The following is a 23,120-nucleotide window of genomic DNA, read 5'->3' as shown; positions in this document are numbered from 1 at the left end:
GGGAACATTACCCAGGAAAAAGGGATGCTGAACAAGGTGCAAGGTCAGGGTGGAACTCAGGTGAAGAGGTTTACCATGGGCTACGCCATAGCAGTATCAATGACATGAACATATAAATGCCAGAGCAGGAAGCTAACAGTGTGCACAGACACGTGTGCACGTATACGTGTGTGTGTATGTGGATATATACACTCAGACACATGCATACACACACACGTGTGCTTGACACCACTTGAATTCAGTGCCAGCAGTTCAAGGCGGATGCTGGTACAGTGCGAGGTTTCACAGAGCGGTAATGCAGACAAAAGGTCTGGTGTCACCTCCTTACACGGACAGCCTGAAGAACCTCGCTCCATTTAACTCACCAAGGAGAAGGTTGAGAGGTGGCTTCATGATGGGTACTAAAAGGAGTTCTGAAGGACATACAAAGCTGTAAGGGGACCAAGTGGCAGGAATGTGACACGGAACAAACCCGAACTAGCAATATCATCAATGTTTCCTAAATAGTGTGAGTAGCTACCCACTGAAACTATTTATTAGGATAAATACACAAACGGACCTTTAATCACAACTGCATGCTTTCCTTAAAAAGAAAACTGCAAAGACAAGCCACCATAAAGAGGAACCGGTTTGGGGAAGTCCTATTTCTTATTATAGCACCAGACCTTAAACTTGATGGTAACAGTGGTCTCTTGTCCTTTTAACCCATATTTCTAAATATTTGATTTCCATAAGCAGCACTGGCGGTGCTCTCCCCAGCTTGCACATGGGGAAGCTGAATCACGGAAAGTGCCCACATTTCCGAAGGCCGTGCAAAGGTACCAAACACGGCACAGCCCTGTGATGTGAAAGGGAATAAAAGGTGTTTAGGCCCTGAGAAAAGTACGTTTCTTGGTAAGCCAAGTCCAACAACCCAGATAAAAAGCTGCTTTTGGAAACAGAGGCTTGAGAAAGCACGGTGGGTTATCCCCAGCAGACACCTGACTGCCAGCCCACAGCGCCCACCGCTCCCCTCCGCCAGCGCCAGCACTCGTAGGACGCCCGTCCCGCGGTGCAGGCTGTGGGTTTCGTTCTGCCATTACAGATCAGGTTTTCTTCATCAAATACCGAGTCTGAGTAGCTTTGTTTTGGCTTTCCATGCCTGTCTGTCCATGGGAACACGCAGCAGGATCGCTGCCAACTGACATCTCAAAATCTGATGTCTATTATTTTGGGATTCAGTGGTAATAAATAGCAACCAGCCAAAGCAAAGTCTTTCTCTCCAAATGCCCCGTGCTTTGCATGGTTACCAGGCATCTCCCCAACGCCAACCCACAGAAGAGCCTCGAACACCCAAGTTTGTTATGTTCTTCGGTGTCAGCTAGCTCCCTCCAGACAGAGAAGAAGCCTTCGCATAACGCAGCATTTAAGAAAAAGTATCATGCACTGAGATGGCATTGAAAAATAAGAGGAAAAGTACAGTTCCAACAAATTAAGGGCAGCTTCTCCAGGGTACAATTTAAAACATGCAAGCAACTTCAAGCTGGAGTGCAATCCTCACCACAAGGAATTCTGCACCATGTGTGTTTCCAGTTGATTTTCCTTTGTCAGCTCGGGGAGACCTCCCCAGGTGGAGGCTGGTCTCCAAACATGGGAAATCACTGAAGCAACCGATACCTAGACTTTATTATGTATTGAACACATGTGTGGTCTTTATACTGCGCCGCTATTACACTTACAAAGCCAGATTCTTCCCAGGAAGGATTCTGGTTCCCCCAAAGTGGGTTGGGGGTCCTGTGGGCAAACCTCTAGGCAACAGGGCACGATTAACCCTGGTGAAGCTGCCACCTGAAGAAAACATGAACAGCTGGCTCATTTCCTTTCCTACTGCTTCCTACTCTTCCCGTAGGACGTACCAGTAGTTCCAGCGGTACTCTGCCCTGGATGGAAGCGGCAGCAGCTCCTCTGCCTCGCACAGTGGGGCTTCGTTTCCCAAAGCAGCCAGAGCCAACAGCCGGCAGGAGAGGTGGGAAACCTGATCACCAGCAGGAATCATCTTCTGTCACGGGGTAAAGACCCAAACCCCAGATTTTTCTGTATTTTGGAGGAGCCCTGGCTTTGCTTCCTAGTGGGACGTGACAGCTCATCACTCAGCCCTCTTCAGTGCATTTGAATCCTAAATAAAGGCAGGGGCGACAATTCAGACTGCCTGTATCCTTGTGTATCCTTAGTTCTAGACCCTGATGTGACAGACAGTCCAGGGTATTAGGAGTCCCACCAAAACAATGAGATTTTTCTCAGTAAGTTAGCTTTTCGGCACTGCTAGAGGAAAAGCACAGTATCTTGTAGAGTATATAATTTCAAATATCCTTTTAAGATACTTTTTAAAAATTCTATAATGTTTTAAAGACAATAGCAGAGACGTCAATGAAACTAAATCCTCCCAAAGCGAGGAAGATTTTTGCCCTCTGCACCCATAAGGGGACAGCAATGCTTATCAGCCTCACTGATTTACTTTTATTGAACTTATTTCTGAGAAATACAGCAGAGCAACGTAAGGTGAGACTTCAGAAAACCAGATCCACGGTGCTGGTGCAAACAAGTGCAGATAGACTTACACAGATTTACAGCCCTGATTTACCCGCTCAAGAATTTCTAGCCGAAAATGTTTTAAGGAATCACATTGTTATTTAAAAAAAAAAAACAAAACAAAACAAAAAAAAAACAACAAAAAAAACAGGCCTAGTTTATTATATATTTTTGTTCAGAATGAAAAGCATCCTTATAGAGAGTAGGCAGGCTGCCCTTCTCATTGTGGATATGCTCCTTCCTGATGGCTTTGAGACCACGTTCTGTCCCCTATGCCTGCAGAGGTGTTCAGAGCTTCACCCGAGAGACAGCACCCCCTCTGCAAAAATAAATAAATCAGCCCTCTGCTCAGAAAGAGCCAATTTAGCTTGACAAGAAACAAAACTGTTTGAGGGACAGAAGACACCAAATTTTCCGTGCTCTGCTGGGTATCCTCTGATGCAGGCTAAGTTTTGATGCAAGCCATGCCAGTCCGAAGATGAAAAAGAAGTCAACAGAGTCAAACTGATGTAAATCTAGACTGATTGTGATCAAAGTCCAATCCTGCATTCACACGGCCATGCTCACTTTACCCAGATCTACTTTCGATCAAAATACAGTGTTATCAACTCTACTGCAGCTGAGCGAGGCACATGCCAAGCACAGATGAGGTCCCAGCAGTTTTAGGCACTGAACACACGAGGAACAAAAAACTACACTGCCGTTCAAAACACACAGCTTTAAAAAAAAAAAAAAGACCCTAAAACACAGTTATAGTTAAGAGTACCAGTGTACAATTTTTAAGTAACTCCTGTAAGCCGTAGTTCATTGAACCATCACTACAGAATCTTGTAGTGCTTTCCTTTCTAAGTGTACTTTATGGTTAAGTGGGTGAATCACAAGGGGGATATAAACGAGGGATTGATATCATAGTTCCCTCTGGGAGAGAGAAAAAAAAAAAAGGGTTGTTTGTGTGGTTCACCCCATATCACAGAAACAGAGATCTTCAGAATCACAGCTGTGACAAATGGTGGGAAAAGTTATTGATCTACGAGAATTCGTTTTTCCTATAAGGGCTGGTACTTTTACTTATTTAATAAAGGCCTGGCGTCAAATCACTGTGAATTTCAGGATTATCTAATTCCATCTAATCTCATTCAATCACTGATGCTCCAGCCGGTGGCAGAAAGGAATGCTTGCCCTTTCCTGTCTTCGGGGGCTATCTCCGGTTGCCCTAGCAACACGGCAAAAGCAGCTCCAGCCGAGCTGAGTACCACCTATCGCATTCATCGCCTGATAAAAAGAAAGGATGGGGTTACGGGGGAGTTTTTGCAATTTGATGGGCAGAGATAGGCAGAGCAGTAGCTACCGTCGGAGAGGAACCTACTCGTAACGCTGAATTTGCGAGGCCCCAGGGACGCGGCGATAAACACGAGCTCCTAGGGGTGAGACACTCGGGCTGGGGCGGAGTGGTCTGCTTTCTGTCAAGAGAAAAGTTTCATACGAAGAAGCTGCGGTGGTTAAGATGCCCAAGTTCACTGAAGCTGTTTAAAATCCCCGAGCTGCTTCTTACACGATCCGAAGCGATCGCACCTCCCGACACCACACCGGGAATCAGATACGAGCCAACACACGACTTTGTTGCAGCGCCATCATCAGAAATAGTTTAGAAGCAGATGTATTTCCTGGACCAAAGGGCTGACAAGTATCTCTTCTATCATCAAAAGCTCTGAAGTTTTCCTGCTTCTTAATGATCTGGAAGCTACTCAAGAAAGGTTCTACCTCCCCAACTGACCAGCACAATGCAAAAATCATGGGTACTGCCCACCGACTTACATCTAAAGACAGAAAATGCTGTTACTTTTCAAAGTACTAATGAAACCTTATTCCAAAGTCATTTTTCTCCCAGTTTTCAAGGCGATAAAACACAAGGCAGCACCAAGATGCTCTCAGACAACCGAGCCGTGGCAAGGCCTCTTGCTCCACGTCACTGCCCCAGCACCACTTCGGCAGAGCTGAGCAGCGGACATGTGCCGGTATAAATACAGCGCCTTTGGCCAAATATATGGGAGATCTCCACTAGCAAGAGCTGCTGCGGCAGCACAAATGCGGATGAACAATTAGTGTGCAAAATAATGGGAGCTTTCAGCTCTTCAGTCCCTCAAGGAGCGGCAGGACACTTAGCCTCCATCCCTGCCCGCTGCTCGCCCATTTATCTCACCGTTCCCTTTCCCAGCTGCAACTTGGGGTCAAATCCTGTTCACCTTTCTCTGGCAAGAGCCCCACTGGAAAAAACCCGGCGGTTTGGACGAGGCCCTGCTCTGATGCTGCAGCAGAGCAGCCCTGGGGACGGCAGTCAGCGCTCGCTGCCGTCGGCACGCGTTGCACCAAGGGAGGCTGCCTCCAGCGAGTGGCGTGCTGGAAGATGCAGGCGCGGGTGTCCGCCTCGCTGGAGATACAGGAGACTGAAAAAGTCTACTTTGCACGCTGATTGAAGCGATCTCGACGCTTTAAAACAGAGGGATTTGGCGTGCAGGAAGATTTTCATACAGAAAGTCAAAAGCGCAAATTTTGGCTTGAAGGTTTTCCTGGATTTTGCAGTTCTGTGTGCTTGTGCAAAATAAAGCGAAATCAGGAGAAGGGACAAGCTCCACACTGAGTGGAGCTACAATAAATGAACAAGAACCTTCCTAGCCTGGGAATTCCCTTCATCCATCCCTCCTCCTCCTCCGACTTGTTACAACAAAATCCCACATCAGATTATATTTATGACCCAGGGGAACGTGTAATTTCCTCTCTGTTCTGTTTTTTGTTTGTTTGTTTTAAATAACAGGCAAAAGTAAAAGAAAGGAAATGCACTGTTACTCCAGCAGTGGAGGTGGCACACACAGAAGATTTACCTTCAGACAGGAGCAGAATAAGAGCAAAGCAAGGAAGCTAAAGAGGATGCTCTCCGTTTTACTTACAACCCTGCAACAATAAATAACTCTTCAGATGTCTTTTCATCACCCTTAACACAAATTTGGGACACAGAGACTGATAATGAGTTTTTCACTACCAGAAGCGAGGAAGCTGAATAGCTCCAAGCAGAAAGGAGCCCCGAAATGCTGAGAAAGGTGTTTCTCCAGCTGCTGACTTGGTGAAGATGGTGAACTTCAATCTGGAGGAGGAAAAAGGGAGCGAAGAGGGCAGAGGTGCTAAGCAAGAGTCAGCACCGGTGTCTGCTGTGTGGCAAGAAGTTTTCCGGAGAAAGGAAACAGACTGTGCATAAGGAACAGAACAAGACAATCCAGAAAGGAGGGAAGGAGAGAGAGGGAGAGAAAGGGGGGGAGGAAAAAGAATTATAGACAAAACAAAGTAATTCTGCAAGTGCAAAATTCTGACCAAGCATTACTTCATTAGGAACAGCGTGGGTCTCTTTGCCAACGTCTGGGGCCAATACAAGACTGCTTCTCTGTTCTTTCCCCAGAGCTGAACCAGAACAAGCAATCTGAAAAGTTCATCAGCTCTGCAAACTTAACTACGTTATAGTTTTACAACCCCAGGAAAAGAAAAATGAACAGAGTTTATGAGGGAGTTAATTCTGGTCCTTTAGTCACCTCTGCCATTTAGATCCCGTGTTCACGAAAGGCATTTGCCACCAGGCTCCAAATTAGCACTGATCCCTTTGAATAAGGCCAGCAGGTTTGGACATAGACCACTGCAAATTAAAACCAGGTGTCTGTGCCCTGAAGCAGCAGAGACAGCCCTAAGCAGTTTAATGACATCTCTAAATAATTTTGACAGCAAAATTACTTATCCTATCTCACCTTTACACTGCCCTTGACACACCGCTAACAAGATGCTGCTGCTTTCACTGCTTTATATATTTATTTATCCTTCTTTCTTCCCAGGTGTAACTTTCTTGCAGTAGATTCTCCAGGCCTGGTGGAACACAAACCCAACAGCTCGCCAGGCAAGCAGTGCTGGCTGCAAAGCCCATCCTGCCTCCGTTGCCTTCGTGCGTAAAACCCTGAGCCCGCCGCAGGGCACAACAGGCAGCGGCAGAGGCGATGCTCTGCCTTGGCTCTCCCAAGGAACCAACACCACCCCAAAAGTCGGTGGGTCAGCCCAGCCCATTGCTCACACACTTCACAGACACTAACCTGAGCTCACAGATGGAGCTTCCTCGCTCCTTCCATCACACGAGACCTCTTGCACCCAGTTTCTCCTCGTTGCTCACCAAAAAGCAGAAATCTTCACCACTGTTTTTGCACTACGGTAGACCTCCCCCACTTGGACCTCTTTAAAATCCACAGGAAGATAAAATTATTTTCCTAAGCCATAGCTGCTTATACGTCTCTGCTGTTCACTCACAAGACTGCAATCCAATTAATATTTTCCTTTCCAGAGGGTATTTAATAATCCACAAAATTAAATCCTTCAGTATTGTGCTGGCACTCTTAGTCCCATTGATCTGGTTTTGTTCTGCCCCTGCGTAAAATAATAACTAGCTGTTCTCAGCAACCCCCCCCTCCAAACCTCTGACGCCGGACAGCACCAGGCAGTGGCAGCGTGCCCTGTCCCCGAGCTGAGCCTGAGGACCAGCAGGAATAACTTCCAGCGCAGAATGCCTTCAGCAGCACCTCTCACCCGCACCCATCCCCGGTTCCAGCTGCCAGTTTTCCCCTGCACAGTGCTGAATGGCCCAAGAACGGCTGGTTTCGGGGACCCTCCTGTGAGAGCAGCACACAAACGTGCTCCTGCTGCCTTTGGATTTGGAAACCTTGCAAGCTGAGGCCGTGCGCTCAGCCTCTCACCTCTCCCAGTAAGGACGGGAGCTGCGGTCTGTCCACTCAGAAGCACAGCGTGCCGTATCCCCAGTCTCTCTGTGAAGTTGGTGCCTGATGGATTTTGGATAAACTTTTGAGCTCGGATTTATGGTAGAAGTTTCCAGTACAGCACACATGCCCTAAAAATCACCTGAGTGAAGTCTGTTTAAAAAAAAAAGAAAAAAAAAAAGCCTCCAACAAATGCTAACCTAAACTAAAATGTGCTGGATTAAAAGCAACAATCCAAATCAGCATGAAACCACAAATAAAAATCAACAGACTGTGCCAAAGACCTTGGGGGGATAAAAAGGTTTATAAGTCTGCTTTACAGAGGGGCTTTTTGCACGTTCATAAGGCAGCCCCCAGAGACGCGAAGGCAAAGTTATGAACAGCCCCCTTCACATAAACCCCGAGATTCTCCAGCTCCAATCCTTCAGGCCACAGCAGCTCGGAAAGGAACCTAAATCTAATCTATTCAGTTAAAAGTAAATTTTCAGACTTAATCCTGCCTCTACAGGCAGCCAACTAAATTTTCCAGCAGCGGGCGAAGTCCTCTTTTTGCAGCAAAATCCTCTCGCAAGACTCACGCCCAGCGTGGCACGGTCCCCGTTTGGGGGCAGCCTCTGAATTGGGGTCCCAGCGCGCAGGGGTCTCGGTGGCACCGCTGTCCCTACCCCACGCAGATCTGCTCCTGGCTCTCTGGCAAGCCGCAGAGCAGCGGTGGCAGGAGGGCACCCCCGGGGCAGGGCAGCGCCTGCAGCTGCAGCCAGACCCCAGGAGAAGTCAGGCACGGCCACGCTGGAGGGAGGCGCAGAGCCCCTCCGAACGGGCAGGCAGCAGGGCGCTCAGCGGTCTTAGGGCTAAATAACAGGGCCTTTGCTGATTGCTGTCATCTCGGTTTTAAAGAAGCAGATATTTACTCCTCCTGTCCTTGGCAAAGTCTTGGACTAATGCTTTATCTTCGGGGGCATTGAAAGAAAGCAACAACAAGAAAGCAAAGCAGCAGCAAACAAAAAGAAGCACGTATAAATCAAATCAAGAGCAAAACACCACCCCAGTAACCAAACAAATTACCATCGTCATCGGCCAAGTTATGCACAATTACCATGTGTCCTGACATGCAACGAAGGAAATAGAGTGAAAAAAAAAAAACAAAAAACCACACATTCTATCGTGCTTTCTGTTTGGCTTGAATGCAGCTACGGCACATTTAAAAATAAATAAATAAGACTTTTTAGAAGCCTGCCTGCCCTCTGTACCTGCGGCCTGAACCTCAAAGCCCACCGCGGGCAGCCTTTCAGCCTCTCTTTCCATCGGAAAAGAGGATGAGGAGTCCTTGACATCCAGCCCTAGCACACCTTCAGAGGCAGCATGGCTCGCACCAAGCACGCAGTGAGGGTCGTGCTGACAAGGGAAACAACCCAAGTAAAAGTCTCGTAAGAAACGCCCGCCCTCCGCTACACTGGACACGCGATGCCAGACTTTGCAAACCCAAGACGCTCTGTTTTAGCGGTAAAGATTTTAGTGCTGCTCTCGACAAAAATCGTTCGGCTCCCCCCTCCGCCCGGCCGCACAGACCGCCGCCAGCGAGCCACAGGTCACGTTCAAGAGGGAGCGTCCAGCCCGGCCCCTGCCGGGGGTCTGAAAGCGGAGACGTTGTGCTGGGGAGCGCTGCGAGGCGCGCAGGGGACGGGGGGGAACCCTGCAGGGAACGGGTTTCACCAGAATGGCCTGGAAGGCATCCAGGGCTCCAAGCGAGACGAGCCGTGTCTGCCCAGAACTGACGTGTGCGCGCGTGGGGGCAGGCCCCTCCTCAAAACCTCTCGTAGGGACGCTTGGCATCCCGCGCCTCCAAAAACACTGCGGGGGCCGAGACCTGCGCGGCGTCTCCCCTCCCGATCTGGGAAAGCTCCGGTGCAAAGGCTGGGTACGGGGAAAGCAGGATGGGAAGACGGGGGGCACCGCCGCCCTCCGGGAGGGCACAGTGGGGGGACGTGCAGCACCCCACTCCCCTTCTCGGCAGGGCTGTGGGGAAGAACACGCCGCGCTGTCCACCCAGAGCATCCCTGCCCTCCCCTCGGCACCCTCCTTTCCCCCCCCATCCCGGGGGTCCCCCCTGTCCCCCCCCAACCTCTTCCACCCGAGGGCCCCCCAAGCCCCTCCGCGCAGCCTTCCCGGGCGGCAGCGGCTCCCCCTGACCCCCGCTGATGGATGTGTGGGTAGATGGATGGATGGATGGACGGACGGATGGACGGATGGATGGATGCCGGCACGGGGGCAGCTGCTGCCCGGGGGGAGAAGGCGCCAGTGCAGCCGGCGCGACGCGGCTGCTCCCCCTCCGCCTCGCAGGAAACCAGCGGTCGGTGGCGGAGCTGGCCCCGGCGCCGGCCGCTGTCTGCAGCTGCAGCAAACGAGCTGCGACGGGGCGGCGGGGGGCGACGGAGCCGGGCGCCACTTTTTTTTTCCCCAGCCACGGTGGGGGAGCCCCCGGCAGGGCTGGCCCCAAAGGCGGAGGGGCGGGGGGGGAGCAGCGTGGCGCCAGACAGGGCTGGGGGCTCCGACCCGAGCTCGGGGGGCTTCGACCCGAGCCCTGCAGCGCTGCCTCTTCTTGCTGGCGTCAGCAGCGAGAAGGGCAGGATGCGGAGAGCCGCCAACAGCCAGCCAGCCCCACGCCAAGGCGACGCAGGGGCTGGGGGTCCTGCTCTCCTGGGACCGACCTCGCTCTGGGAGGAAGAGGATGGAGCTGGCTGCCCACCGCCGTGCCTCCGTCTGAACGCAAGCACCCAGGGTGCCCTGAACGTCCCTACTCATCCACGCTACAAAACACAAGGCGGTTCCACGCCTGGGGAGAAGCAGCCCTTGGTGGCAGTGGTACCTACGTCTGGGATCGCTACGTGGAGAGGGGTGGGCACCCCCTTTCTTGTGTCACTGTTCTGAACGTGTAGCACACGCAGCTGCTACCAGGCACTACCGAAAGCTTTCAGGTTCCAAACGTGAAATTGTCGCTCGGTCAGGACTACGGCCTAATCACAGCCCAGAAAATGCAGTACGCGCTGAGAAACACAGCTTGGATGAAAGCTCTCGCTGGGGTTTGGCCCTGCTGTGCGCTTTCTGACATCAAACCCCCTGCAAGCAGCTCACACAAGCGGGGAAGCAGTAGGAGCCGAGTCCGGGGGGATTCATTTCTCCTCTCCCAAAACTACACGAACCCTTCTTTTCCCGTCTGAACTTCTCAAATTCAGTTCTATTTTAAAAGCCGCTTTAATATAGCCTTTGTTCCATGCCCAGCTGCCTCCCTTTGTAAACGCACAGCATCCCCGCGCATCTATTAAAAAATGCTGCTGCTAGGGAAGTACGAGGTGGCCTTTTGGCCACCACTCCCCGCAACTCGCTACGCAGAAAACGACAAGCAGCCAGCATCACCTGGCCAGACACTTCTCAGCCCCAGCAGCAAGTGCTGCAAATCCCTTTGGTCTTCAGATCACTGCTCGTTGGCCTCCAGTCCGTACAGATTAGTAGCTAAAGCATGCACAGAACTCAACACGGCAGCAAGCTTATCACACAGCATCCCACTTTGCCCCCAAACTCAGAGGAACGACAGCAGTCCCTCGGAAACGCCAGGTTTTGGTCCGTCCGCCCTGCTGGGTTTAGGACACCACGTCAGGCAGCGTAGCTGTACCTGGGAGCCCGGTGGGGCCGGACGGCTGCTCCACCAACCTGACCCCACAGACCCAGATCCCACAGCTGTGACCGTGTCTGCCTGCAGACGTACACCGCATGCACATACACACGCCATGCAGAAAGCATTCCAGTTCTCAAGTCCATCGTGCCGCATCACCAAGATGCTGCGGGTGGAACGAGAACGTCCCTCGGATCTCATAGAGACAATAAAAGAAAAAAAACTGGTTAATTTTAGTGGATTAAAGGAAGCAAATCGCAAGTGGCAGCTGCTCCCACAGTGCTACTGACAGCTATGTTCTAAGTCTCGGATGGCTTTTCAGAACAAGACCTGGTTCAGTTCCATGAACCAACAGCTTTGCCATCGCCTTTTGATATTTCTGTATTTTATGGTTACTCCTGCACACGAAGAACTGGTTTTAATGCCTCAGTTGAGCATGATTTCAGTAGGTTTTTTTTTATTTACAGCACCAGCATCTTTTGGATGAAAATGCTGATGTCGTATAGAGATTTTGAAAGTTCTCAAGATAAAGGCAGAGAGGAACCCAAAAGTTGTGCTGTAAAGATCTACAAAAGTAGCGATCTACGCGATGAACGTTGTAAAACTTGTGAATGTTTAAGACGAGCCCGTTCCTCCTTCAGTTTAGCTTAAAAAAAAAATCATTAATGGTTTGTAAACCGCGGCTGTTCTGACTCTAGCACGCGGGTGCACTCGCAATTCCCTTCTGCTTTATTTATCCATTTTACACCTCTGCAAAACACACAGAAATCAAAGAGTGAGGATAAGGACGAAGCTGCTGGCCCTTTGCACGGAGCCGGCTCCCCCCGAAAGCCACGCAATCGCGCCGCAGCCTTTGGGTTAAACACCTCTCTCCCCACCTGCTCTGTCCGCAGGCAGCGCTGGCAGCCCCAGGGACTGGCAGCTCCCACCCCTGCTGAGCACAGAAGCAAAGGGCTGGTGGGTTTTTTTTTGGTTTGCTCTTTTTTTTTTTTTTTTAAGGGGAGGAGGCGGAGGAGAGGGGGGATGTCTTAACTAAAGCACATATTTTAACAGTAATCTTACCACTGGAGACGAAATTCGACACCCAGGGCAATCACAGATTGGAGGATGTACCTGTAAGATTCCTTTGGACATAAGAGTCTTCAAACTTTTCCCTGGATGCAGAGGAGAAGGAAACAAGGAGGAGAAGCAGAAAAAAAAAAGAAGAAAGATCAGCACCTTCACAGGAGGACAGGATTCAGGGAGACAGGCGCTACCCTCCCCTGCCTACCAGCACCCACCCGCCTCGGCGGCTGCCTGCTCCTTCCCCGAGCTGCCCGGAGCCTTCCCCCCCCCCCCCCCCCCCAGCTCCTCCAGTTCAGCCTCGGGCCTCTCCTGACTCACCCCGGAGGAACCGAGGTTTCCTGAAGGCAGCCAGGGAGAAAATAAAAATAAAAAAATAAAAAATTAAGAATTAAAAAAATAATAATAAAAATTAAGATTTTTTAAAAGGTTTAAAAAAATTAAGATTTAAAAAAAATAAGTTTTTTTTTTTAAATTAAGATTTTTAAATAAGGAGTTTTAAATAAAGATTTTTAATAAATATTTTTTAATTAAGATTTTTTAATTAAGAATTTTTTAAAAATAAGGTTTTTTTTTAAAAAAAAGATTTTTAACCGTTCTGTTGGTTTTTCCCTTGGAAAGGCGTGCGGCACTGCCAACCGGAGCAGCCCCCGAAGCTGCTCCCCCCTTCCCCCCCCCCCCCCCCCCCCCGGCGATCAATAACCGGGGCGAGGTGTCAGCCGCCCCCCCAGCCCCCCCCCCCTTTCCCCCCCGGCTCTCGCTAATTGCGTGGCTCCGCTCCTCGCCCCCTGACCCCCCCCCGTACCCCTTCCCCTCCCCATTCCCCCCCCCCGACCCCCCCCCGGCCGGCTGCGGCTCCCCGCTCTGCCTCCACCTGCCGCCCGCACCAGCAGCTCCGCCGCGCCGGCCCCGGCGCCGGGACTGCGGCGGGGAGGGAGAGAAGGAGGGAGGGAAGGAAGGAGGGAGGGAGGGAGGGAGGGATGGAGGGAAGGGGGGGGGGGAGGACCGGCTCCCCCCCCCGGCGGCACGGCGGAGGTCCCGCACCACCCAGCAGCCGGGGGAACACCCCCCCGGCGCCCCGCCCGCCGCCCCGGAGCTGCCTCGTCCTCACCCCGGCGCGACGGAGCCGCCGCTCCCCGTGGCGCCGAGTCCCTGCCCCCCCCCCCCGTCCTGTCCCCCCCCCCCCCCCTCCAAGCCGCCGCCGCCACCGCCGCCCCCGGGGTGCCCCCCGCCGTGTGCCCGCACGGAGCGAAACTTCTCCCCCCCCCCCCCAGCGAGGAGACGCCTCCCCCCCCCCCCCCAACACAACTCGTGTCCCCCCCCCCACCTCCTCTCTTCCTCCTCCTCTTCTTCCTCCCCCCGGCGGCGCTGCCAAATCGCTGGGAAAACTTCCAGCCGCGCTGCGCGCTCCCGGGGTGCCCGGCTGGGGGGCGGCGGGGAGAGCCCCGGGGGGGGGGGGAAGCAAAACGAGGTCCCGAGCTCCCCCCCCCGGTAACGGGGAGCCCCCCCCCCCCCGCTTCCCCCAACACACACACACCCACACAGCCCCCCCCCCCCACCCGGATCCGGCCGCCGAAGCGTTGGGGGGGGGGGGGGGGCGAGGGGGAGGATGCTGAGGAAGAGCGGAGAATTTTGGGGACCCCCAAAAATTGTTGGGGCGCGGAGGGGGGGGGGCAGCGCCCCTACCTTTGTGCCTGATGCTGCGCTTCCAGTCCTTGGCCGTCTCCCTGCCGCTGACAAACTGGAACTCGTTGGGGGTGAGCCACTCGCCCCGGTACCGGATAGAGGGTCCCTTGCTCCCCTGGCACAACTTATTGATGTAGAGCAGCGCCTTGTTCTCCCCGCACTCCACCTCGATGCAAGGCTCGCCGTTGTCAAAGAAGGGCTGGAAATCCGGGATGGAGGAAAACCTCTCCAGCATCAGGTCCTCGGGGAGGTGGTGGTGGGGGTGGGAGGGGTGGGGGCTCTCGTGGAAGCCCAGGTACGCGCGGTGGGCAAAGATCTGCTCGTACGCCGGCGGGTGGGGGGCTACCACCGGCATGGCAGCGGCGGCCAGAGGGGCGAGATAGTCAGGTAGGGTTTCCATGGGCTGGTTGAAGGCTGCCAGGGCCAGCTCTTCCCTGTCAAGTCGCTCCTTCTTGATAGCAGGCATGGTGCTGCTGCGCTCCCCGGGCGCCCTCGCCTCTCCGAAGCGCAGCGGCTCTGATGTCTCCGGCTCAACTTGCCCCCGCTCTGGCTGGAGTTTGGATGAAATGCGCCAGCAGCAGCAGCAGCAGCAGCAGCAGGAACACGAGCACCTTTGGCGCTCGGGTGCCGGAGGTGGCTGGTATCCCCCGGAGCAGCCCGCGAACAAATCTCCTGGGCTGGCTCCCCAGCGGAGCTCCCTGGGATCCCTCTCCCACGGAGAGCCTAATGTACCGTAGCCCCGGGAGCTGCCGTGTGGCTCGCAGATCTGCCCCTCCGGACTAATACCTGACATCTCGGAGAGGTCTCCGCTGCCGTAGACATTATTTTGGTTTAAAAAAAAAAAAAAAAAAAAAAAAAAAAGCGCTTATTGATTCCCCCAGATCGACCCACCTTCTCACCAGGCTGGAGGGTTCCCCGCCGCCCACCCGGCCCCCTTTCGCCCTCCTCCCCCCCCCCCCCCTTCTTCCTCCCCTCCTTCCTTTAAACTGACACCTGGTTTATTTATTTCTAAGCGATAATTAAAATGAAACGCTGCGCCCCCGCCGCCGCCACCCCGCCACCCGCCTCCCTCCCCTCCGCCGCCGCCGCCGCCGCCGGCGCCCGCCGGGCGCGGGCAGGATCCGGCCCCCGGGGGCCGCCCGGTGCCGGCCGCCCCTGCCCTGCCCCGCAGCGCCCGGGGGCTGCAGCCAGCCGGCCGGGCGGAGAAGTTTCCCGGGGGCCTCTCCCCCCCCTCCACCTGCACCCCTGCGCCCTCGCCCCGCTCCCACCGGAGCCCCGCCGGTTGGTATATTTAATTCCCACTCCTGCGCGGAATTTAAGGAAAAAAAAAAAAAAAAAAAAACAAACCAAACACGGTATTATGTTACAGAGATATGTGTGTGCATATATATATTTATCTACATATTTATATATATATATACACACGCATGCACAGCCCCGCCAGCTCGTGCTTTCCTGCACGCCGGGCGCTCCCCACGCAGGCGCCCCCAGCCCCTGAACGCCGCTCTCTGCCGGGCTGCCGGCTCGCCCCCCCGGCCCTCCCCCGAGCCGGGACAGACATATATTGATCTGCGCTCCGAAGTCGCAGCGCACTTCCCAGACTCCGACCAAACAAGCTTTCCCTCCGCCGCCGCCGCTTCTCTTAACTTGGCCCATTTAAAGAGCGGAGGCGCTTGCAAGCGCCGCGCCGGCGGCGGCGGCGGCGGGGAGACAGGGGGTGAGCGACGGCCGGCGGGGCCAGCTCCGGGGCCAGCTCCGGATCCGGCTCCGGAGCCAACTCCGGAGCCGCAGGGGAGCCGCCAGCCCGGCTCCGGCGGCTGGCGCGGCTGGGCTTGCCCCCTGCCAGCCGGGCTCGCCTCCCTCCGCACGCCTGGCTGCATGCGCTGCTCTGCCTGGCAGGCTCCCGGTGGGAAAAGCCCGGAGAAGGAGGGCTCGATCCTTCTCTTTTGCCCCCCTAGGGATGGAGGAAGAAGTAGGGGGTGTGCTGTAATTTGGTTTTGTGTCAGGAGCCGCAGTGGACGGCCACGCGGAGCAGACCCAGGAGGACGGCGCGGCCCAAAATTAAGTTGTGTGGTTGTTACGGAGATTTGTGATGGTGATGAGAGGTCCCTACCTTTAATGCTGCTTGGGATCGGCTGAGTGGGAAGAATCCTACCTGGAAGGGAAATAAAAAGAAATTATCCCCTGAAACACAGTACAAGAAATATGCTCCACAGGTCTTACAAGGTGGCATTGGTATCCCATCCCAAACAACAACAATTCTTGATTTTGTTCCAAGGTGCACACTTTAGTACATATTTTCTTACAGGGGAGGTGGTGGCAAGTTAAACTTGCCTTCTGGACAGTGAGAAATGGATTCGCTTGCATCTCTCCCGTCTGCTCTGGTAGCCACTGACAGAGGTAGCGGGGCAGTTTCCAACCAGCCCCTGCCCCTTCAGCGCCCTCTCTCTGATGCTCTCGGGGCAGAGATGAGAAGGCCCACCACCTCCCAGCACCTTTACGAGGAAGCTAAAAAGCTTCATTTTAGCGGTAAAGAGGCTGAGATCCAGAGCGTGAATGCCGTACGCACGCTGGGTTTACGCAGTTACTCGTGCAGCTACTCAGTCCCACCATGAGTGAACACAGGCTAATAGGGGTGAGGAGCTCACATTCGGGCACCAAGTGATTTGCCTGAGATCTCACGGGTGCTCTCTGCCCCCCGCAGCCCCCAGCTGATGGGAACCCCTCTCTCCACCGTGTCCTCTGATGGGCCCCTTGTGGGACAGGCTGTTGGTTCACACAGCAAAGGGGGAGGAAAACGGCTCTCCGGGGTTCTGCAGGTCGGGGAATGGAACCTGAAGCCCCAAATCTCATCTCCTGGCCCTGTTTGACCATGACTCTTCCTCACCTATTTATTCGCAAGGAATGCAAGCTCTGGGAGCAATCCTCTCACTTCTTGCTCTAATGAAGGAGGCAGATATACATACCCATCAAGCCCTCTCATTTAGGCTTTCAGGCTTAGGCTCTTATTCTTAATGCCTCTGATTGCTCAAGATGACAGGGGAAAAATTACTTTCTATTATCACCTAATGAACCAAGAACAATGCTTGGAAGAGGCTCTGGGAGACACAGGCATTCTCTGCAAAAGCGTGCGATGATTCTGGATGGAGCTCAGGTGAGGAGGCCGTAGGGTGAGCAGAACTGCTCTTGTCCTCCTAGAAAACCTCCTCGCCTGGCACACCTACAACTGCCCCGAGCTCTCTGCAGGGCTCGCAGAGCTGCTTCAGACTTCATTTGACTCCATTTTCTTTGTGACTTGGCTTCACGGGGCTGATTGCTTTTCATTTTTTAGAGGGGAATGAGTATTTTCTCTCAAAGCTTGCTTTCTTTTACAGTCGTAGTGATTGCTGTTCTTCTGCCACCTCCATCCGCAATGGCAACTTCACCTCCAAGTGCAGACAGCTTGGCCGTCTTCAAAGGTGGGTCTCAAGGCTTCCTCCAGGAGGGCTCACAGGAGCAGGAACGGCCTTCACCCTGTAGGAACACGTCCTCCTGTGGCACTTCCAGGCCCCTCGGATCCCGTGGGTTGGCTGCTCCCTCAGCTCCCCTAACAGCACCTAGCGTCCGCTCTGCCCCTATCAGCCACCTGTGATGAAACCTTTCCTAACCCAGAGGACTTGTATTTACCTTCTCTTTTCAGAGGAAAAGCTGACTTGCCGTGGGGTTTTCCCACTGCATGTCAGCTCAGTTGCTTTCAATCTCTAAAGAAACTGGGCTCAGATCTGAACCTACTCATAAGCGAATATGCTTTGACTTCATTCTGGAAGGGCAGCATCTACTTGGCTGCGCTTCGGTCCCCCCAGAATGGGTATTTGATGCCAGTCAAGACATAGGTGCATTGGCCAAGCACTGGCAGAGGGAGGCTTCCTGATGGTGGCTCAACACGAGGTGCAGGGCTTGGGCCAGGCTGCGTTTCCTGCACACACACGAGGCTTTCCAGAAGACCTCAGCAAAGTTTGGAGGGATTCAAGAGGCACAGATTCAAGGCCATCAGTCTCTTACAAGTACTAAAATTTACTACCAAGTCCTCCCTACCCCTCCTCACTGTAATAAAGCATTAGAGCTCTGTCTGGAAGTCTGAGTCCAACAGCAGGAGCCTCAAGTTGTTCAGCTCCAGTCTCTTAAGAGTCGAGCTCTCAGGATTAGTGTAAACAGATTCACCATTGGCGAGCAGATCAGAGAGATCTAAGCAAATCCACGCACACGTGGTTGAAGAGAGAACCAGGTATGCTTTGCAAATGCCAGACTAAGGAATTGGAGTGTGCTAAAGTCTGGGGGTGCAAATCACCGTCTTTTTTTAGCGTGTTTCCAGTGCACCTAGCAAAGTGAAAGCATGATTCTTAATCTGCTCAGAGAGGCACTACCGCACTAAGCGTAATAAATAGTGATCGTTTTCTAACGTTTAGTTCCTCACTTCTGGAATACATCATCTTGGATTGAAGCAAAACCAGGACCTTTTGTTTCTTCCTGATCAAATGTGTCAACAGCAGCCAAGAGCTAGCTGTCCTGTAAAGCGTATTACAAGAAGAGATGGTGCTTCAAGCACAGGTCTGAAAGTTAACTGATAAGGATTTTCCTCCTTATTCTGTCATCAGTTTCGTGGACAAATTACTTATCCTGGAGAGGCCTCCATTATTCTACCCGTAAAAGGAGAGGGAACATCCTATATGTAATTTGTTATTTACGTGTGACAGTAAACCTGGGTTTCTAACTGAGATCAAAGGTCCCTGGTGCTGAGTGTTTTAAAAACTCATTGTAGGTGCAGGCTCTGCCCCTTGACAGGAAAGGCAGGTTGAGGCTGGGAGGAAAGAGGCACCCAGGCACAAGTAAAATGGGCAGACCGACTCCACAGAGTGCTCCTAGAGCACAGCCCTGGCTGGCCGTGCCGTACCAGGGGTTTCTCACAGCCCCAAAGTAACGATGCCAGCAAAGTTGTGTCCTGCACACCAGGAGAGCTCAGGTAATTAAGCAGGTCCTTCAACGAATGGGGCAGTACTCCCTGGGCCCTGTCATTTCCCCGAATGAAGGTGGGGTGCTTAGCCCTTTATGACTGCAAGTTAACAGCTCCTCTCCCCACTCCTCTCCTCGATCTTTCCCCCAGAATTGGCCTGACATGATCACACCCGTGATGGAAAGCAACAGCTCTGACCCTACCAAGTCACCCTAAGCTGACCGAAAGACAAGGCAGGAGACCAAGCAGCCACACCACCACTTCCCGAGCCAGCCAAATTCATGCCTTCTCCAGTCCCTTTTAGAGCCTCGGAGGACATCAAGGCTCTCTAACAGACAGGATTCACGGCTTTTTGTCTTTTATTCCTTGCCAGGTGTGGCCGGGCTCTGTGCTCGCTGCAGCACGTGAGCAGCCCAGCCACGCTGCCAGAGTCACGCTCAGCAGGATCAGTACTGGAGGTAATACTAGCCTCAGGCCAGACTGCTTCATTACGAGAGACATTTTGACAGCCCAGCAGCAAGAGCAGCAGCAGAGAGGGCACACGAGGGTCTTCAGGGGCGGAGGGTTGGCAAGGAGGACACTGGAAAGGGGTTTGCTTCTCAAAAAGGGCTTCCTCGGGAACTGCTGGGCTGTACCCTTTTTAATCCCATTGATACAGAAGACTGCCACTTACACTGAATTATTGGGGAGAAAAAGGAGCCCCCTAGAACTCACTAAGAGGTATTTTGTTTCTTTGTTGGAAGTAGGGTTAGGGTAGTATGAGGTTACACAACAAACCAGAGCTGTCAATTGCATACATCCCTACCTCCTACCTTTGTCTGCTTCCAAGAGAACGGCCCGGGACAGTCAGTGTGGGTTAAAAACCTCTTCTCATCCAAGTATTTTCATGAAATACCTCTTCCAAATCACCTTCCCTACAAGTACCCCATATAGCAGAGCACCAGTGAGACCAATCTACGTAGTTCAATACAGAGGATACGGCACCGGAAAACCTAACAGGATAAAAGTACTGATTCATCTCCCTTCCTCAGTGGTTGGAGTTCAGGTATGCTGGAAATTCGGATCAGAATCAGCTTTGAGATCTCTGCAACAAGAAGTTTCAATTAAAAGGGCAGATTCCTATTTCCATTTAAACCAATGGAAAATTTTTTTACTGACTTCACACTTCAGTGTTCAAGGCCCACAGGAAATTGCCCTTCCCTACAAAGGTTTTGGAAAACAACAAATTTAGCTACACTCAACTGGTGCCTGTGTGATGTAAAAAGAGCACTTACAGAAATCACCAGTGGAATAAGGCTTTAAGTATCAAAGCTGCTGTTATATTAACAATTCTCTCTGACCCTTTACTTTTAAGGCAAGTGCCTTCTTCTTTGCAGTTCCAGCCGTTGGACAGCCTCCCCGTGTTTCTCTCTGTATTAACTATACTTTTTTTTTTTTTTGCCCATATTGCAATTAAAAACGCATCTTTCTCTCTCGCCTATTCCTCTCTCCTGGGATGTTATTTACTGCTAATTTGTAGCTGTTGTGAAAGACTTGAGATATCAAAGCTGTAATGCAGAAGAAAGCCATCACCAGATTCTCTTTTTCCTTAAAGTTTGTTTTTAGTTTTGTTTTTTTTTTCTACTCTAATCTGCTCCATTGCTAAGAAAAACTCACTGTATCAAAAGATGGTGAAATGATGGTCATGATGTATTAATCTAAAGCTTGGCTGTGTCCCAGCACTTGTAGATCACTCTGCGCTACTCCACTCTCCAACTTCCTGCCTTCCCTCCCGCCTACAATCATAGTAACAAAAAGAAACACTGAAAAACTGGCTATCCAAGAAGCCGGGCACGGCTGGAATCTGTTGCTGGGTTAAAACAATAAAAAATCAGCGGCCACCAAGAAGAAGATAACATTTGGCGTGCCACCCCAGCATCAAACAGTGCTATAAAAGAAGCAGCCAAGGGCCTGTCCCCTCATTCACAAGTGTATACAAACACGTGTGCACAAAGCACAGCTGTTTAGACTAGGCGGATGAACTTTGTTAGCTAATCCTTTGGAAGTGAAGTGTCACAAGAGTCTAGTGTAATCAAGGTGTAACTACTTTTAATGCATGCTAGAGAGGTCAAATTAAAGGCTAGGTAGAACCTGCCTTAACCAATTTAGGAGGTGCTGAAGTACACACTACCTGAGCCGGCTTACAGCTTTCACATTAATTAGGGCTAACATGTTCGAAAGCCTTTAAATCACTGGGCATCTCTGCAGACAGGTTTTGTATTGTTCTAATTCTCCTCCTTTCTAGAAATCGGTGTTGTGTAGTCAATGCCCTAGTAATTATGGGATTAGCATACATCACCTCTCCGCTAGCACAGCCGCACCCCACCAGACAGCTGTGCAACTTCCACCGGGAACATTTCTGAACAATTATTGTTACAGCACCGTAAAACTTTACGTACGCATAGGTCCTAGTCTGGGTGATGTCTCTATTGCAGTTCCAGATATGACTGCAACCATCCATCTGCTGTAGCTAAATGTTAATGAATTAACAGGGTATTCCAAGCAGACATCACAGAGGAGGTGCACCAACGTGGACCGGCGCTTCTCCGGGGAATTCTCACCAAAGTCTGTGCCGCTGTGCTTTCTCTGAAATTGTAACCAGAACAATCCAGCTCAGTACAGGGAGGCAGTCAGGACTTCGTCGTCACTGCGACCAAAGCTCTTATGTGGTCATGCACAAGCACGCTGTATTTGAATAAAAGATATGCAAAGGCATTCGTATGAACAGTCGCAGACATAAGCAGAGTCTCCAGCAAACTCACAGAGTCAAATGCACATAAACAACTCCGTGCTCGCTCCTCACTCACTACTCCCTTCGCCTCCATCATTATGAATAAAGGCTGGGTCAGGACCACATGAAGGCCTGTCTTGTTTGGGTTTGTTTTTCTTTTCTTTTATATCTTACATTCCTAGAAAAAGAGACTCATTCAAGTAAACTTGTTGCCATGACTACACTGCAACAGAGTGCTTTAATCAAACAAAAACTTAGATAAGATATAAAAAAAATAACAAAAACAAAACAAAGGGAATTTCAAAAAATATGTAAACAAGCATTTGTACATTTGAATCTCTTTATGGTGATTTGGAAGAAGGGCAACTCTTCTGCTCTTCTTGCCTTGCTTCATAGCAAATGCAGCATGCTTGTGGACAAGAGAAGCTGCCTGCTGCAACTAGTTAGCACCGAGTTTTATTTGTTTGTCAGACTTCCAAACTTGAACTTTTCTACATGTGGAGTCAGGCATTCCAGCTTCTATTTCTGCCTATTTTGCCTCACTTTGTGACTGCAGCAATTCACCTAGCAACTCCAAGCTCAGGTTCTCTGCTCGTAAAACAGAGAAAACATCTCCATAAAGCAGAGCTGGGAAGCACAACTCACCGGGTGTTTGCACTCCTCATTCATCCCTATCCCATACTATATATTTCTATATCTCTGTTTTTTCTCAAGTTCAATAACTCAGTCACTGAGCAAAAACAAGTAATTACGAACCACAACACAACACAAGTGGCACATGCAGAAAGCAAACAGTTTGCAAGTAATTTTGATGCCTGACACTTAAAATTGCTCATCCAAACTGTTTGGCAAATACTTACAAATAACTATTTTGTTCACAGCAGGAGAAAAGGATTTTATTTGTCATACATCTTCCTTGCCTTAGCCAAAACTAATCTGTATCCACACATGGCACAAACCATTCTCACTCACTCTTCGCATTCAGAAGACACACATGCAAATAGATAACATTGTCAGCACGCACTTGAAAAACTACTCGGTACACTGGCACAACGTTTCAAGTTTTGCTTTGGTAGGAAAGTATAAAAAGGCATTCTGAACGCTGTGTCGTTCACAAACGCTATTGCTCTCCTCGGCTGTCTGCAGCACGGAGTTAGCAACGGTTTCGGACAGGATGGGAGCAGGTACAGTCCTGCAGCAACCAGCCCAAGGGAGCTGGGACAGCCTGGTACCAAGGGGCACCAGCTGTGAGACACCAGCACGCAACGACGCACAGGCGTGTGCACGCAGAGAATAGACTCTGGGTAAGCAGGAGGGTTAATTTTGCTTTGCTTTGTGCTCCGAGAAAGACAAGAAGGGCTAAAATATCAAACCTGAGGTTCTCTGCATACCGACCGGGAAGAGACAAGCTGCTGAAATATTAGCTTCGCTTTTCGGGGGCAGTCGCCAGAATTTCAGTCACTAACATTTCAGCCGTATGGTAACTTGCATCTCATCCTCAGCAGAATAACAGATGTGCCAACAGCTGAAGGGGCAAAAAGCTGGGTTCCATCACACATTTCATTTTTCACTACC

General features: G+C 51.5%; 1 protein-coding gene and 1 long non-coding RNA gene across 14 annotated transcripts in view; one reads left to right on the top strand and one right to left on the bottom strand.

Annotated features, from left to right (window-relative positions):
- Positions 1 to 23,120, bottom strand: part of SAMD11 (sterile alpha motif domain containing 11) — a 221,908-nt gene that overhangs the window by 98,480 nt on the left and 100,308 nt on the right. For 4 of the 13 annotated variants that reach the window (XM_066982194.1, XM_066982195.1, XM_066982196.1 and 1 more), the window contains 3 exons: positions 15,899 to 15,940; positions 13,786 to 14,594; positions 12,100 to 12,191 (listed from right to left, as the gene is read on the bottom strand). In XM_066982194.1, coding sequence (XP_066838295.1) covers positions 12,100 to 12,191; positions 13,786 to 14,578 — 885 coding nt within the window. In that variant the 5' untranslated portion in view covers positions 14,579 to 14,594; positions 15,899 to 15,940. Of the gene's footprint in view, positions 1 to 12,099; positions 12,192 to 12,973; positions 13,041 to 13,785; positions 14,635 to 15,898; positions 15,941 to 21,213; positions 21,348 to 23,120 lie in introns of those variants that run through there. The other 9 variants (XM_066982193.1, XM_066982192.1, XM_066982197.1 and 6 more) reach the window with 8 other exon arrangements.
- Positions 13,882 to 21,670, top strand: LOC136786871 (uncharacterized). Its single transcript, XR_010826364.1, has 3 exons — positions 13,882 to 14,023; positions 17,160 to 17,243; positions 18,926 to 21,670. It is a non-coding gene; the product is annotated as an uncharacterized lncRNA (long non-coding RNA).

This window comes from Anser cygnoides, chromosome 23, assembly GCF_040182565.1.
Source record: "Anser cygnoides isolate HZ-2024a breed goose chromosome 23, Taihu_goose_T2T_genome, whole genome shotgun sequence".
Taxonomy (NCBI): Eukaryota; Metazoa; Chordata; class Aves; order Anseriformes; family Anatidae; genus Anser; species Anser cygnoides.
The sequence above is the reverse complement of the archived record's forward strand: the minus strand, read 5'-3'. Positions and strand labels throughout refer to the sequence as shown.